This window comes from Homalodisca vitripennis, chromosome 1 (assembly GCF_021130785.1).
Source record: "Homalodisca vitripennis isolate AUS2020 chromosome 1, UT_GWSS_2.1, whole genome shotgun sequence".
NCBI classification, from domain to species: Eukaryota; Metazoa; Arthropoda; class Insecta; order Hemiptera; family Cicadellidae; genus Homalodisca; species Homalodisca vitripennis.
In genome coordinates this window covers 159,763,002-159,778,742 of record NC_060207.1, presented here as the reverse complement: position 1 = coordinate 159,778,742, position 15,741 = coordinate 159,763,002, and the positions used below count along the sequence as shown (strand labels likewise).

The 15,741-nt window shown below is 32.4% G+C and overlaps 1 protein-coding gene across 1 annotated transcript in view; it reads left to right on the top strand.

Annotated features, from left to right (window-relative positions):
• The first annotated feature begins 363 nt into the window (after positions 1–363).
• The window catches only part of LOC124375211 (histone acetyltransferase type B catalytic subunit), a 28,164-nt gene continuing 12,786 nt past the window's right edge, over positions 364–15,741 (top strand). Inside the window, exons 1-5 of the mRNA XM_046833329.1 lie at positions 364–622; positions 3,364–3,439; positions 7,505–7,580; positions 13,378–13,501; positions 13,755–13,899. Coding sequence (XP_046689285.1) covers positions 3,364–3,439; positions 7,505–7,580; positions 13,378–13,501; positions 13,755–13,899 — 421 coding nt within the window. The 5' untranslated portion in view covers positions 364–622. The remainder of the gene's footprint in view (positions 623–3,363; positions 3,440–7,504; positions 7,581–13,377; positions 13,502–13,754; positions 13,900–15,741) is intronic.

Sequence of the window (15,741 nt, the reverse complement as noted above, 5' to 3'; positions counted from 1 at the left end):
AATTTAAGACGTTGTCACGTCAAAAATGGAAGTTGCAATTAGTATACCAAGCTCTGAAAAGGGGTGTACAGTGTGTCGGCGAGAGTTATACACCACACATATTTCTCATTGCTCTCTCTGATGAACATATATCTTATTGGGATCAGTAGATATTTTATGCAGAGTTTTAACTCAATCTTTTATAATTGCTGTATCTCCGTTCGCCGCTAGACAGCGTACAAAAACAACGGTTCAATTTTTAAAACAGATTGAACATTACCCAATCTTAGACTAATCAAAGCTTTACGATAATTTGATCAGCTGATCTGTGTTGGACGTTGGTCTTTAACTTTTTGTTTATTTTCCCGCCATATGTCTTCTTCTATGTCTTAAGTCCATTCTGATCCTATGCTATCTTTCGTTTTCGTTGAGTGTACTGTAGACATTTCGTTTTTGATCTCAATAGATCTTGCTGTTGTGGTTTTGGTGTGAAATATTTATTCATTTAGTACTTTTTGATACGGGTAAATGAGATTTCGAACCTAAATTTTATATAAATAAAACCGTAAAAAGTAACAGCCATTGAACTTATACTGTTGACTGTAATTAATTATTAGATACTAGGATTTTAAATTAAATTACGGTGAGTTTTTCTTTACAACTAAACGGCAACTTAATGTGCCTTGTCGTAGGCTAAGTTATTTTGCATAATCTTTTGTACAGTTTAAAATGAATTAGCGACAACTCGATTATTATATTTATGTAAATGAAAGGTAAATATAGATTTTAGTAAGACTCGCTTAAACTTCTAAAACCACCTTTAAAATGTTCTGGAATATGAACTATAATTACTGTCCTATCACTAATTTTAGTTAGGAAAGTATTGAAAATTAATGATAGGTGACCGGAAAGACCTGCTGATGCAAAAAATACACTAACGAAAATTGACCTAACCTAACAACTTGACTTGTGAGATCTACCTGAGGGTCAGTGGCCCACCTGAGAGTATTCTTTACAAGTTTATTGTGTTGTTATTTAGAGTAATTTGTACTTGTGGAAAAATAGGCTATGACAATAGCAGGTGAAAACAATCTGGGGTAGGGTATGATAAGCGGACTCGGTTTTTTATATCGAAGAATATAATCATCGATAGGCTACCTAATATTCGCATCTCAAATCCTAGACTTATCAATCAATATAAAAGTATCTACAGTCCTCAATAACAATCATATGTTTTAAATTAAAATATGGATTTAATATTTAGTACATTGATGAAACAAATTATTATAAACAAAATTAGGATAACTGAAGACGATCATATTTGCTCCTCTCACAGTTACAGTTGTTTCTTTCCCACAAATTTCACATAATGGATTTTTCGGTACGAGTCCAACATGTTGAAGCCACGTAAAATATGTCTTATCATCTTTCGAAGCAATGCCGTGTAGTTTTTTTTAAATTGACTGCCATTTTTAATAATCATATGTTACTTATATGAAAAATTGAAATATTACCTTACGTGTATTATTTGAAAGTATTTACAGCTGTTGATATAGATTATTTAAATTATTTGTTCAAAATAATTAATCAGTATCGATTGATTATATCGGTGGTTATGATTAAGTAATATCTTTTGCCAATTTCGATATAAAAAACCGGGTCCGCTTATCGTACCCTACCCACAATCTGTTCCTCCTCCTCACCTCAACCAAACATATATGTATGTATACAGTATGTTTGTCCATAGTGCAAGTGGATCTTTTGTAGCCAATAGACAAAGATGAACAAGTCACATCATACATTAAGCATTATGATATGATCTACGGTTTCACCACAAAAACAAGGAGTATATATATATATCATAAGCATTTAAGTACCTGATTGCTGCAAACTTGATGGGTAGGGTACGATAAGCGGACCCAGTTTTTTATATCGAAGAATATAGTCATCGATACCTAATATTCGCATCTCAAATCCTAGACTATCAATCGATATAAAAGTACCTATAGTCCTCAATAACAATCATATGTTTTAAATTAAAATATAAATTTCATATTTACAGTGATCAAACAAATTATTATAACCAAAATTAGGAAAACTGAAGACGACCTTATTTACTCCTCTCACAGTTACAGTTGTTTCTTTCCCACAAATTTCACATAATGGGTTTTTTGGTACGAGTCCAACATGTTGAAGCCACGAAAAAGCAACATCGTGTAGTTTTCTAAAATTGACTGCCATTTTTAATAATCAGAATTACTTATGTAAACTTGAAATATTATCCTACATGTATTATTTTAGAGTGTTTACAGCTGTTGATATAGATTATTTAAGTTAATTGTTCAAAATAATTAATCAGTATCATGATGGTTATGATTAAGTGCCAATCCAATATAAAAACCGGGTCCACTTGATATGTTTACAGCACTTAAAGGGTTAAGGCAAAGAAAATTATAACTTTCAAGAAAAATATTAAATATCATTCTTCTCACAAGGCATCTTCCTTTATAGAAAATCTTCCTGTATTTGAAGAGTCAGTTCTCCGGTATTAATTATCATCATGTTATTTGTGAAAAAATGGTTAACCTACCTAGTTGTAATTGATTTGTGGGTATTTATTTACAATACCGTGACCATGAAAAATGGACTTTTTTTCATGGGTTGGGCATTTATAGCCAAGTATTATTATCACAGGTGCATATAAACTGGGGGGAAAGTATATTATTGTATTATATTGATGCCTTTCGGGCATTATTGCGTTAAAAATGGAAAATAACCGACAAAATTTTGTCGAACAACACTTGGAGGGTTAAGGATCAGGGGCATCACGTGATCTGGGATTCGACTTTTGCAAGCTCGAGTTAATTTTTTTTCTAAAAGAGCAAGCAGTGCGCAGCACTGCGCAGCGGGCAGGCATCGTTGACAGAATTAACGTACTTGTCAGCATCATTTCAGTAAAATTGCCAGAGATACTGTCAAAAACAGAGTTTTCAAAAAAATCGTAACTCCTTTGATTTTCGTTGCCGACGAATTTTTTCTTCACTATTGTTTTCAGGAAAAATTGTAGTTTTCAGGGGAAAAAAAATGAACATACCTTTCCATGGTCACGTTATTGTAAATTGATACCGATTTGTGTTATTCAGTAGTGATATGCCAATTGTTGAATAGGTAATGTTTTAATGCATTATTTTATTGTAATTTTTTTGGAGATCAGATAATGCTATTGTTGATGATTATGTTGTAAAAAAGAAGTCCCTGTTCTAAAAGTGTGTACAAAATCTTGTAGCTGGATTCTGAAATTTGTTTTGCAGAATTAGGTCATATTACAGAAATGTCATAAATTATAGAGCTCTAAAATAATTAAGTTTTCTGATTTTTTTTTAGATGGAGGTTGATATTGCTGGATCCAGAGAAGGAGAGTTTGTGTGTGATAGTAATGAAGTTCTGGAATTTAAACTTGGTGAGTTATGTAGTAGCTTTTCATTAAATTTAATATTAATAAAAAGAGTAATGTCTTCTTGTAGTTTGAAGAAATGTAGACGATGTTTTGTCTTATATTGATGTAGGTCACTATTAGCAATCATACTATATTTGCTTTGATAAATATATTTTTTATAGATATTTTACAATACCATTATCCATTGATATACAAGTGGAATTTACAAGGGTCTGTTCAATAAGTATCGGGACTGTTTCCAAAAATCAAAGTTTATTGCAGGTATTATCACAATTACTTAATAATCTTTAAAATACATTGCACCTGCATCGATACACTTAGTTCAGGGCGTCTGCTACTCTAAGCCAAAAGCCCACTGGAAGTCTGCTTCTGAAATATTGTTAGAACTTTTGTCTTCGCCTCTTGAACCGCCTCAATGGAATCAAGTGATGCCCTTTGAACTCCCTATTCATCCACGGAAACAAGAAAAAGTCTGGAACACGTATGATTCATTGCCAGTTGAATAACATTGTTGAGAAAATCTTCATCTTCGTGGATGCAGTTCCAATTTTCTTGCAACATTTCCACCTGCGACAGTTTTGTTCGACGCTCAAGACTTTCGGCACCAGTTTCACATACATGTTCGTCATTGAAATTCTCTGTTACAATGGTGTGGACGGTTTTAACTCAAAGGCCGGTCTCCATACTAATAAGGACAATGGTTGTTTAACCATTGACCTTATTGCCTATCCAAAACGGTTTTCACTTTGGCCACAAGAGCATTGGTTTGAGCAGTCATTGGGCATCCGACGTGGTGATTGTCTTCGACAACCTCTAATCTTCCTTAAACATTTTGTGCAGTTTAAGGCATCATCCCCACAAGCCCAAGTTCAAGGGTCTAAGAATTCTTAAGCTTAAAGCAAAACTTCACAGTGTAGCTTTGCTTGATGGTCCGCTCCAACTTGTGCAATAACACGATAAAAATTCCTCTTTGTCGAGGCCGACTGGTCCCCCTCCACCGCTCCAACCAATCCTCCAACTATTGAGGATACAGTGAACCAGTCCTGATACTTATTGAACAGACCCTTGTATAATATTAAAACAGATTTACTACTCTAAAAATGGTTGCACTATCTCTCTTAATCGGAATGTAATTTTTATTAATGTACATCAATAGGTTTAAATAAAATCATATTCTGTTAACATTCCCTAGAGAAAAGCGCTTGATTGTTAGTAATCAGAAAAACTTGATAGGTAATGTATATTTTCTTGGATACTAACTGATGTACAGAATTTGTACTGAAGAAACAGTAAAGAAAGTAATGAATGAAATTAAGTCAAAAGCTATAGGTAGAGATAAAATATTAATAGAAATGATTAAAATTGTAAGTCCATTTGCCATTGGCGGTGTTACTTGTCTGATAAATGAATCACTAACTAATAATGGGTTATTTTCACAAGCTTGGAAGAAAAGCATTGTTTGCCCTTTATCAAAAGTTGACATCCTGTCTACCTCAGGCTACCTGAGACCCATATCAATATCCTTACTTCTAGCAATATCCAAGTTCCTAGAGAAAATAGCACTGTAATTCAACAAATCACATGAAACATGAATGGAAGTAAATTACTTCCAAAAGTTAAGTCGGGCTTCAGAAAAAGTCATACATAGTACTTGTAATGCATTGACAAATTTATTTAGTGATGTTTGACACCAAGGACAAGGGGAAATATAGCTTCCTTATAATGCTCGACTATTCTAAAGATTTTGGCTCTATGACACAGAATTTTGATTGCAGAGATGCGTTATTATGGGTTTAGTAATGATGTTACGGCGTTGGTAAGATCGTACCTTGAAGTCAGGCTGTGGATTAAGACTTGGGAGTGAGACATCCACACCTCTTGGAAAGTTGTATGGCGTTCCTCAGGGGACCTGCCTGGGGCCGGTCGGTCCTGTATACTGTTGACTTTGCTAGCTCTGTGAAAAACTGTACACCCCATTTGTATGCAGGAGACCCTCTAGTTAAACTTGCCCTATGAACCAGGCCTTATGACAGAAGATCAGCAGTTAAATTAATGCAGATCTTGAGAGGATATCAGAATGGACAGTAATTATTGGCTTAAAACTAAACTCAGGCAAGTGTACTGTTTTACTCACAGCACCACAAGACCTAGTACAGACTCTTAAAAATAATGGAGTGAGCATCTCACTTGACAGTGGGAGTCTGGATGTGTAAGACAAGGCTAAGACACTCGGTGTCATAATTGATTGTAACATGTCACATAAATGTCCCAGCATGATTTGGGAGATTGAGAGGTCTATATGGGGTTAGAAGTCTTCTTCCAGAGACCGCAAAACTTCAATTAGAGCAGACACTGATAATCTCCATATTTTATTACTGTTTCCCTTTGTTTGGCAATATCATTTCTAGAGAGGAAATGGGCCACATACAAAGATTACAAAACATAACCATTCATATTATTTTTAGTTTGTAGAGATTCAACTATATGCCCCTGTACTGGGAAGCGTTAATCTACTGCCTGTTGAAGATGTATCCAGGACATTGGCTTATTGCATGATGCATAGGATTTGATGCTCCATGATTCTGACTACTTGTACAAGAGACTCTCTTTCCATGGTGAGGTGTCTCAGCACAGAACTTACCATGATATCAAAAGGCTTCACTTTCCTAAAGTGAACTTAAATTAGAGAAGAATAGTTTTTCATATTTTGGCCCCAAACTGTACAATGGAGTCCCCAATGATTTTTAAACCACTATTGTGCAATAACTTTTAAGGTAAATTAAAAAAAAGTGCTATGGTACATGCTTATTTATGGTGATATAATTATTTTACTTTATGTTTAATTGAAAATATTCATTCTAAAAAATTGATGTACCAGGGAAACGCTAGGGAATAACAGCATTTTTATTAATTGAAATCTTGAATGTTATCATATTTTTTTAATCAGCTATTTCAATCACCTAATATGCTAGCAGTTAATATTTAATATTCTAGTACTAGTAAAATTAGCATACAATTTTTATCTATAGTAACTCATTTTACTATAAATCAACATTGCCATCTAGGTAATTTGTCATTACTTAAACGTTCCTAACTTTATCTCATTCATTACTTTCAGCTGAAAGGATACTTCTTTATTTAAATTTTGTTATTGACGATGATTTAAAAGGATAACAGGATTTTGGACATTTGCCATCATTATATGTTGCAAAAGATTTAACAAATTTTTTTAATACCTACCTTTTGTATTTGTATTGTATTTTTAATACCTCACTTTTGAGAGATTAATACCTCCCTCACCTGACGAAGAGGATGGATTCCAATCCTTGAAACGTTGTGTTACATCTTTTCTAACATATAACGATGAAAGAACAAATAATTTTTTTGAGCGAATACTTATACCTAGAAGATGATAGATGTAGTACTAAGTTTATTTGTTTGTGGATCTTAAAAAATGTCTGTAGATCTCTTGACAAGAAAATACTTTGAAGCTATATTTAATACATTAAATTCTTTTAACTGACTTAACTGTGTATTTCTTTTTTATCCATTGGGTAGATGAGGTAAATCATCCTCTCTACTTTCTAACAAATGGAAATTAGGAAATGTTTTCTCAAGAACTAATTAAAAAGACAGCTATATTCCTTGACGCTCCAGTTACATCTTTTACAATAAAGATTATAGAATAGATGCCAAAACACTTACCACGGTATGGTTCCTTTGGTCCTCGATTTGTTTTGGTTCAATCATGTCACTTCGGCCAGCATTGTAAACTTTCATATCCTCAGTGATTTGTTTAGACCTGATTACAAAATGCATAAATTTTCATCTTGAGATTCTTGTCATTTCACATTTAGTGATAACAAAATTGTTTATACTCTTTCTATATTTAATGAAGTTATCTTAAATGCATAACATAAAAAATATTTTCCAAACTATCCAAAATTGATTACATCAACTTTATTATACTTATGTATTGATATTTCCTTAAAAGCAGGTAAAAGTAACATTTACAGTATATTTTTCTTATTGTAACCCATGTAAAAAGTACTGTTAACTTTTTTACAGTTCGTTCTGTCAAGGACATAGAAAATGACTCTGTATCCTTCAAGCCAGAAATGTCCCATCAAATATTTGGAGATAAGTAAGTATTTTACAGTCTTCAATTACATAAATTTAATTAAATATAAATAAAACAAATTATATATCTTTTAAAACCCAACAAAAAAAGGAAATAATTGAGCCAATGATCATAGTAAATAACCAAGTGGTAATAAAAAATCAGAGTACCAAATTCTTGGGTCTGACTATTGATGAAAATCTTAATTGGGATCAACATGTACAATTGTTGATTACAAAATTAAACTCTGGAATTTATGCTTTGACGAAGATGTCTTTTATCTGTAGCACTGATACATTGAGGGCAATCTATTTCTCTTATATACACTCTTATATTGCATATGGCCTCTGTTTGTATGGTGCTACGAAAAAATCAAATCTTGATGAAATTCTCCGGATACAGAAAAAATCTCTGAGAGTTATGTTAGGACTAAAGATAAATGATTCTGTGAAAGAATATTTTAAGGAATTCAAAATTTTAACTGTCTACGGTCAATATATAATGGATACAATTATGTGCTCTAAAATTAAAAACTTAAATACTGGTATGACCAACGTAATTCATTTGTACAATACACGTAATAAAAATGATATTTTAATACCTCACCATAGGCTAAATTTTTACACAAAAAAAACCAACATACATTGGATCCAAATTTCTTAAATCCATTCCACTTGCTATCAAACAAGAAACAGAAAATAAAATATTTAAAAGAAAGCTTAAGGCATACTTGATAGACAAGGCTTTATATTCATTAGATGAATATTTTGATTTGCAAATCAGGTAGTTTTATTTTAGTTTTATTATAGGCTTATTTTATATTAGTTTTTAGCTAGTTTAACTGACACTATTCAAATGTTACATCATTGTAACAAAAACGAATAAAGATTTTTTTACTTTGACTTTGACATAGTATTTAGTTTTAGATGTAGGGTTTTTGATAATAGACTATTGTGAAAGATATTAACTTTAATCTTTCTATAAATACATTTTTAAGCATTTCAAACCCTCTACAAACGAAAAATAATTTGTATCCTTGGATAAAACTACACTATTCGTAAAAATGATAGGACTCTAATGTGGAAATTTGAGAATAGATGTATGTAATTTGAATTCATAACATCGTGATCTGTACAATTTAAAGCCAATATCTATAATTCTATTTCTTAAATCCTTAATTTTATAATTTGAAGTTCATCTTTTAAATTATTTATTTATTAACAGGCAATCCATTTTTACAACTTTTATGATTAAACGGCAATGACAAGCCCCAATAACAATAATTACCTAAAAATTAAATTACTACTCGAGTAATAAATTATCAACCAAACAATCAATAAAACCTAACAATCTTAAATTAATTTAATAACATTTTTTACAGAAAGTTTTTAAAATATGCTTACTCTTTAATGTTTATTCGTCTATTATATTCAAATGTCAGTAGACAATTTAATAACATTTTTTACAGAAAGTTTTTAAAATATGCTTACTCTTTAATGTTTATTTGTCTATTATATTCAAATGTCAGTAGACAATTTAGTTAGAGTCATATTAATGAAAATTTAGTAAGCTATACTTTTTTATATTTTTTTTTTTTTTTATTTTTCTCTCTTTTTATATTTCAAAAGTCTTTTTTGCTTTTTATATGCAGTGTAATGAAACTAAGAAAACCTTTTTACAAACTAAGGCTTTAATCAACAAAATTCAACTAGATAACCTTAAAATATTCAATGTATAAACTCAATCAGAATGTATAACAATTACTTAATATCTTCTTTAAATTAACATATGATCTAGTTATGTTTACATGGAGTAAATTATATAACATTCTCCCCCACTGAATTTAAGAGGTAGTCATTGAAACGTTCAGGGATCCTTCTTATTCTTGATCCTCTTCGAGAGAAAAACTATTTTATTTTCTTGATTGAACTGTTCAGATTCAACTTCAGTGTCTTTTGAAAAATCTTTCTTATTTCCTTGTGATGCATCTTCATGTTCATCCTCCACTTCCTGTACTTTCCGACCAATTGGATAAGTCTGTCACCATTAGACTTTTTATCACCTCGGGGAGCTAAGTGTTTTAGTGAAACAGTAGATTCTCTTCCATTGGGGTAACGAATTAGAGCGTATTGTGGATTTGCTTCTACTAATTCAACTTCATCAACTAGTGGTTCGTATTTGCTGCTTCTTTACATTTCGCCTAGTTAGTACTGGACCAGGTTGCAGTAACCATGCTGGTAGTGAAGTACCTTTAGTTGATCGGCGTGGATGTATGAACATTCTCCTCGTGTGGAGTGCAGTTTGTTGCTGTGCATAGTAAAGAGCGTATCGAATTGTAGAGACTCTGGAAGTACAGACTCCCATATCGTTGGTCCAGTCCTTTTGGATTTAGTGACATTGTAACGGTCTTCCATATAATTCCATTATACCTCTCAATTTGTCCATTTCCTGCAGGATTGTATGGACTGGTTAAACTTGTAGCAATCCCCTTTTGATGAAGATATGCCCTTATTTCATCAGACAAAAATGATTTGCCTCTATCAGAAAATGGATGTAATTTGGTATCCCATAAACAGAGAACAAGTTTTCCAAACATTCTATCACAGTACTCGAAGTCATCTCTTTGCAGGGGTAAGAGAAGGGGAAGCGAGAGTACTACTCGTCAATAATATTTAACATATATCGATTTCTACTTGACGATGGTAGTGGTCCTTTAAAATCAATATTGAGTCTTTCAAAAGGTTGAAGTGGCCTTTATCAATGTGTTGGTTTGTTTGTGGAATCTAGGTTTGACCTCTGAACAAATAGGACAAGATAAAGTCATTGATTTGATCTCATTCAAAGAATATGGCAAATTCTTGCTGCGTACCCAGTGATAGAAACGCGTTATTCCTGGATGACAAAGAGCCCTGGTGCATTTCAAAAAGTTTGTTGTCAGTCGTAGATGCATTACAGATCCGAGAGAGTGCGTCTGCAGAAACGTTTTTCTTTACCAGGTCGATATTGAATGTCGTACGAGAAAGGAGAAAGCTCTAGTCGCCAGCGCATGATTTTGTCGTTTTTAATTCTGCTAGAATGTTTTTGGTCAAAAATAAATGACAAAGCTTTTTGATCAGTTAAGAGAATAAATTGTCTCCCTAACAAAAAATGTCTCCATTTCTTAATAGATTCTACGATGGCCTGTGCTTCTCTTTCTACTGTTGAGTGTTTGTTTTTCACTTCCAGACAAAGTCCTAGAAAAGAAGGCAACAGGACGTCCCATTTTGGCTTAGTGTAGCAGCTATTGCAACTCCTGAAGCATCAGTTTCGACTATCAATTGATTTTCCGGTTCAACAGTCACAAGAAATGATCTTTCTATATCCTTCTTAATGTTTTGAAAATCACTAGCGGCAATGGAGGTTGGTTCAATAGGAAAATTCTTACAGCTTACCAAACTTCTAATTTTGTCAGAAAACCTTGGTATCCCCATTTGGGAGTAGTATGATAACAATCCAAGTGTTCGTTTAAGAGAAGCAGCATCATGAGGCAGAGGCATGTCCAAAAGTGGTTGTAATCTCTCTGGTCGGGACGTATAGTTCTATTTTTGATTTGATAACCAAGGATAGATATAGTATCTTGAGCAAATTTACATTTCTTCAGGTTCAATGTTTAGATTGTATTTCTTAGCCACAGCCATAAACTTTTCTAAAATTTTTATCATGATCTTGTTTACCCATTCCTCCTATTGTAACATCATCAATATATGCGAAAGTACCTTCGAGTCCTTCTTCTGAAAATAATCTTATTTATAGTCCTTTGGAAAGCGGACACGCCGTTGGTTACTCCAAAAGGAATGCGTTTGAACTGATACAATTGCCCATTAGCTTCAAAAGCGGTAAAGTTGTTTTTCATGCTCTGGAATTGGTATCTGATGATAAGCACTAGACAAATCCAATGAACTGAAAGTATCAAATTTAGCAATTTTTAACACAAGTGATTCGATATCGGGCAAAGGATAAGCATCCAATAATGTAAATTTATTTACTGTCTGAGAATAATCTATTACAAGTCGTTTCTTGTGGTTTTCATTTTTTGGTAATGAGCACTTGAGCTCGCCATGGAGAAACACTTTCCTCGATAACACCATCTTTCAGAAGAGACTGTATTTCACATTGTATAAATTTTTCATCTTCCCCAAAAAACCGCCTTGTCTTAGTCACAACAGGTCGACAATCTTTAGTCATGTGCTGAAATAATGATGGTGGTTCCACATTAGCACAGCAACGTTACAAACAGAGAAAGATGATCTTGGTCCCCCAAAGTCTACAGTAACATTTGTATGTAGTTTCATGATATCATGTCCTATCAGTACATCAGTACATAACCTTTCAATTACAAGCATTTGATTTGTTTGTAAGCATTGTCTTGTACATACAGATCTACCCTAACATACCCTTTAATTTGGTGAAACGAGTGACGTTAGATGCCATCGACACCTGTTTGACTTCTGGAAATGTTTTAAGGTTGTTAGCCTTTACAAAACTACTATCAATAAAACTATCAGAACTTCCAGTATCAACTAAAAACTTAGCAGAAATTCCGTTTACATTTCCGGATACAATTGCTTTAGATAATACTTTGGGTGTTACTGCTGAAGTTATTATGGGACATGTTGTTAAAGAGGCTGAATTTATCTTACCATTTTTAAGATTCTTAGATAAACAAACTCTGAGAAAATGACCAGTTTTCGAGCAAACCTTTACAAATAGCATCTTTTGCAGGGCAGTCATCTCTTGAAATATGTCTTGCTCTTCCACAAAAATAACATTTCTGTCGGAGTCTGTGTGCTGATACAGCAGCAGCAGTAGAATTGTCTTCCTTGAGTTTTTAGTTTGTCCTGAAGGAATCTTTAAATTACTACTCGTATCAACGTAGTAGTAATATGATATGATTGAGGTACACCTGAAGTCATGGAATTAAAGCGTCCGCATGTTTCTGAGCTGACTCTAAGGAACGAGCTATTTCTTCAACTTTTTCCAAGGTTAAAACATTATTTTCCAGAATACGTTGTCTGATTCGAGAAGAATTTAAACCACTAATAAAGGCATCTCTGATAGACTCATCACTATAGGTTTTAGCATCGACATTTACGAAATCACACTCCTTACTAAGAGATTTAAGCGTTTTGCAAATAGTGATTTATTGATTCTCCTTCTTGTTGTTTATGATTAGCAAGCAAGTGTCTAGCAAAAAGTACATTTTTCTTAGGTATGAATAATGTTTCTAAAGTTTGTATAGCATTGTTGTAATCTTTACACTCACTGATAAATTCATAGTTTTCATAGGATAGAAAGTTCACTAGTACTCCAAGTTTCTTATCTTCTTTAACTTCAGCATTTTCTATGAATGTATTGAACGTTTGAAACCAATGTTTCCATTGTTTAGAAGCATTTGTTGTTTCAGGGCTGCATGCAAATTTCTCAGGTTTCAGTAGTTTTTCCATTACAGAGTATTGAAGTTAGTATAGCAAAAAATGTTGATTAAAATTGTAATGAAACTAAGAAAACCTTTTTACAAACTAAGGCTTTAATCAACAAAATTCAACTAGATAACCTTAAATATTCAATGTATAAACTCAATCAGAATGTATAACAATTACTTAATATCTTCTTTAAATTAACATATGATCTAGTTATGTTTACATGGAGTAAATTATATAACATGCAGTGTAACTTGATGGCACTTAAAGAGTTGTAGTAAATATCATCGACACGAAGTAATATTTTGTAGTATTATTACTTTATCATACTCCTATTATTTTTCAATCTACTTCTGTTTCAGTGAGAGTATATTTGGTTACAAGGGTCTGCGGGTAAAACTGTACTACTCTGCATGTCGTCTCACTATGTATCTTGGCCAGGAGTACCAAACTGTTGTCGACCCTGACACTTTCGATGGTGTAGAGGTAAGAAACTGATTGTTAGGATTAATTTAGAAATGTATGAATTGACTCATAAAAATGCTATACAATCCCAAATGAATCGTCAAATCCCTTCTTTTTTTTATTAATTTATATTACAGTAGAATTTTTGTTATTGTTAAATTGTGTAAGCATGTTAAAAAATATTCAAGCCTGTAATATTGTATGATTTTTATAAGATAAAAATGTATACTTACAATATATGTTTTTAAATGTTATAATTTATTTATTTTTACAGCCAGACAATGTATTGCAGTTGATCCAGGAAAAGTTACAGATACCTCATGTAATAAAGAATATTGATGAATTTGTTAACGCTTTAAAAGATGATGAAAGTTTTCAGCCATTCGGTGATAAGATGACTTCCTTTACAGTTGAAGAAGGTCAGTAAAACTATTCAACAACGTAATAACTGTTGTGTAAGATCATATTTAGTTTTTCTTAGGTCTTGTTTTTATCTGATATTTAACCCTATCAGTGTGTGAAGAGCATCATTGATGCGCTTCAGGATTTTTTGCAAAAAGTGATATTTGGGGAGATACTTGGATGATATTTACACCAATGTATTCAGGAAGTTCTAAATTTCAGATTTATATATATATATATATATATATATATATATATATATATATATATATATATATAAATAATATATCTGTATCTATAATGTAGCAAGCTTGGTAAACGCTTTACAAAGATATAATTACGAAAGCTTGTGACAGTAGTCTGAAGAAAGTACTAAATACTTAATTTTTAACCAATCACAGGATTTATGGGATGTAACTGACGCACCATTGCCAAATGTCACAAAATGCAGGAATTAATTATCTTTTCAGTAGTGTAACCATTATTTCATTCCATGACCTTTGTTTACATTAGACGTTCTTCCAAACCTTTACATTGGGGCCGGTAAATTGCATAAACTACATTGTTCGGGATAACGAAATACATTTTTTTATAATTTGATGGTTCTAAATAATAAAAATATCCTTTTGAAGATGAAAAGCTAGTGCATCAAAAGAGTTGTCAATAAGGTATATTGTTCTATGGGGTTAGCAACAGTTTCTAAACAAAGTGGGAGGGAATTACTTTCTCCTACAACAATCAGGAGAACAACAACAACAGGAGGCAACAATCAGTGTCCAATCAGTTTGCCATTCTGGCTATCTTTGTAATGTACGTTGCAACCTTTGTGAAGTGCAGTAAGTTCTTTTTTAGGTACTATTACAGTGATCTTTTTCACTGTTGCTGTTTTAAAGGAGCCGTTGTTATCCAGTAAAGATTAAAATTAGGAGTAAAAATTTCAACCTATCTGGCTGAATCCTCTCCAAGATACTATCATTTCGTAGAGTTAAGCAATTGAGAAATAAATACAGCTTTCAACAGGATGAAAGTAAGAACTGAAATTACTTTTGTACTGGTAAGAAACAAAATATTGAACTTGGACAATTTAAAGCATCTGAGTAAAGTTACTTGAAGACACCTTCCCTGTGCATTGACACTTAGTAAGAGAAGATCCTCTGCAAAATCCCAAAGAATGAACCAGCTTTACGATAGTAGTTGTTGCATGGAGAAGAACCAAAAGAAACAGTTTTTATTTTTAGATGACATATGGTTAAGTCTTTTCAATTCTTGAGTTCTATGTATAGAGGTTTTTATTAATTTTTATATTTATTGAGTGACATGTTTAATATGCAATACTCACTCCCAAACAAGCAGGAGCTGACTAATACTGTGTAAATGACAACTAAAAATTAACATGGTTAATAAATAATTTTTTTATGTTTATTATCTTGGTTCATAGGCTTACATGGCTAGTGTCATAATGAACAAATATTTCCGGAATTGAATTATATTAGCAATGTTTAGACATAGATCTGGAAATGTATATGTATTATTGGTAACAATGTTAATTATCCAATTCTAAGTCGTATGTCTAACACTATTTTGGAATGATTTATTTTTCTAAAATGAAACGGTTTTCACATTACTTCAGACCAGGCTCTAATGATTGTTAAAAATAATGGCAGATCACTCTTTGTATTTGATGACAAAAAACATTCTTTTGTGTGATCTTTTTGTTTTTTTTAAACTGTATTGGATACCATTATTGTTTATAATTATTATAATATTTTAAAATTTGACAATGGTTTTTACCAAAGTGGGGATTTAAACACGATTCTATGAAGTGATAAGCTGAGATGCATCCCTTAGCTTTCAGTAAC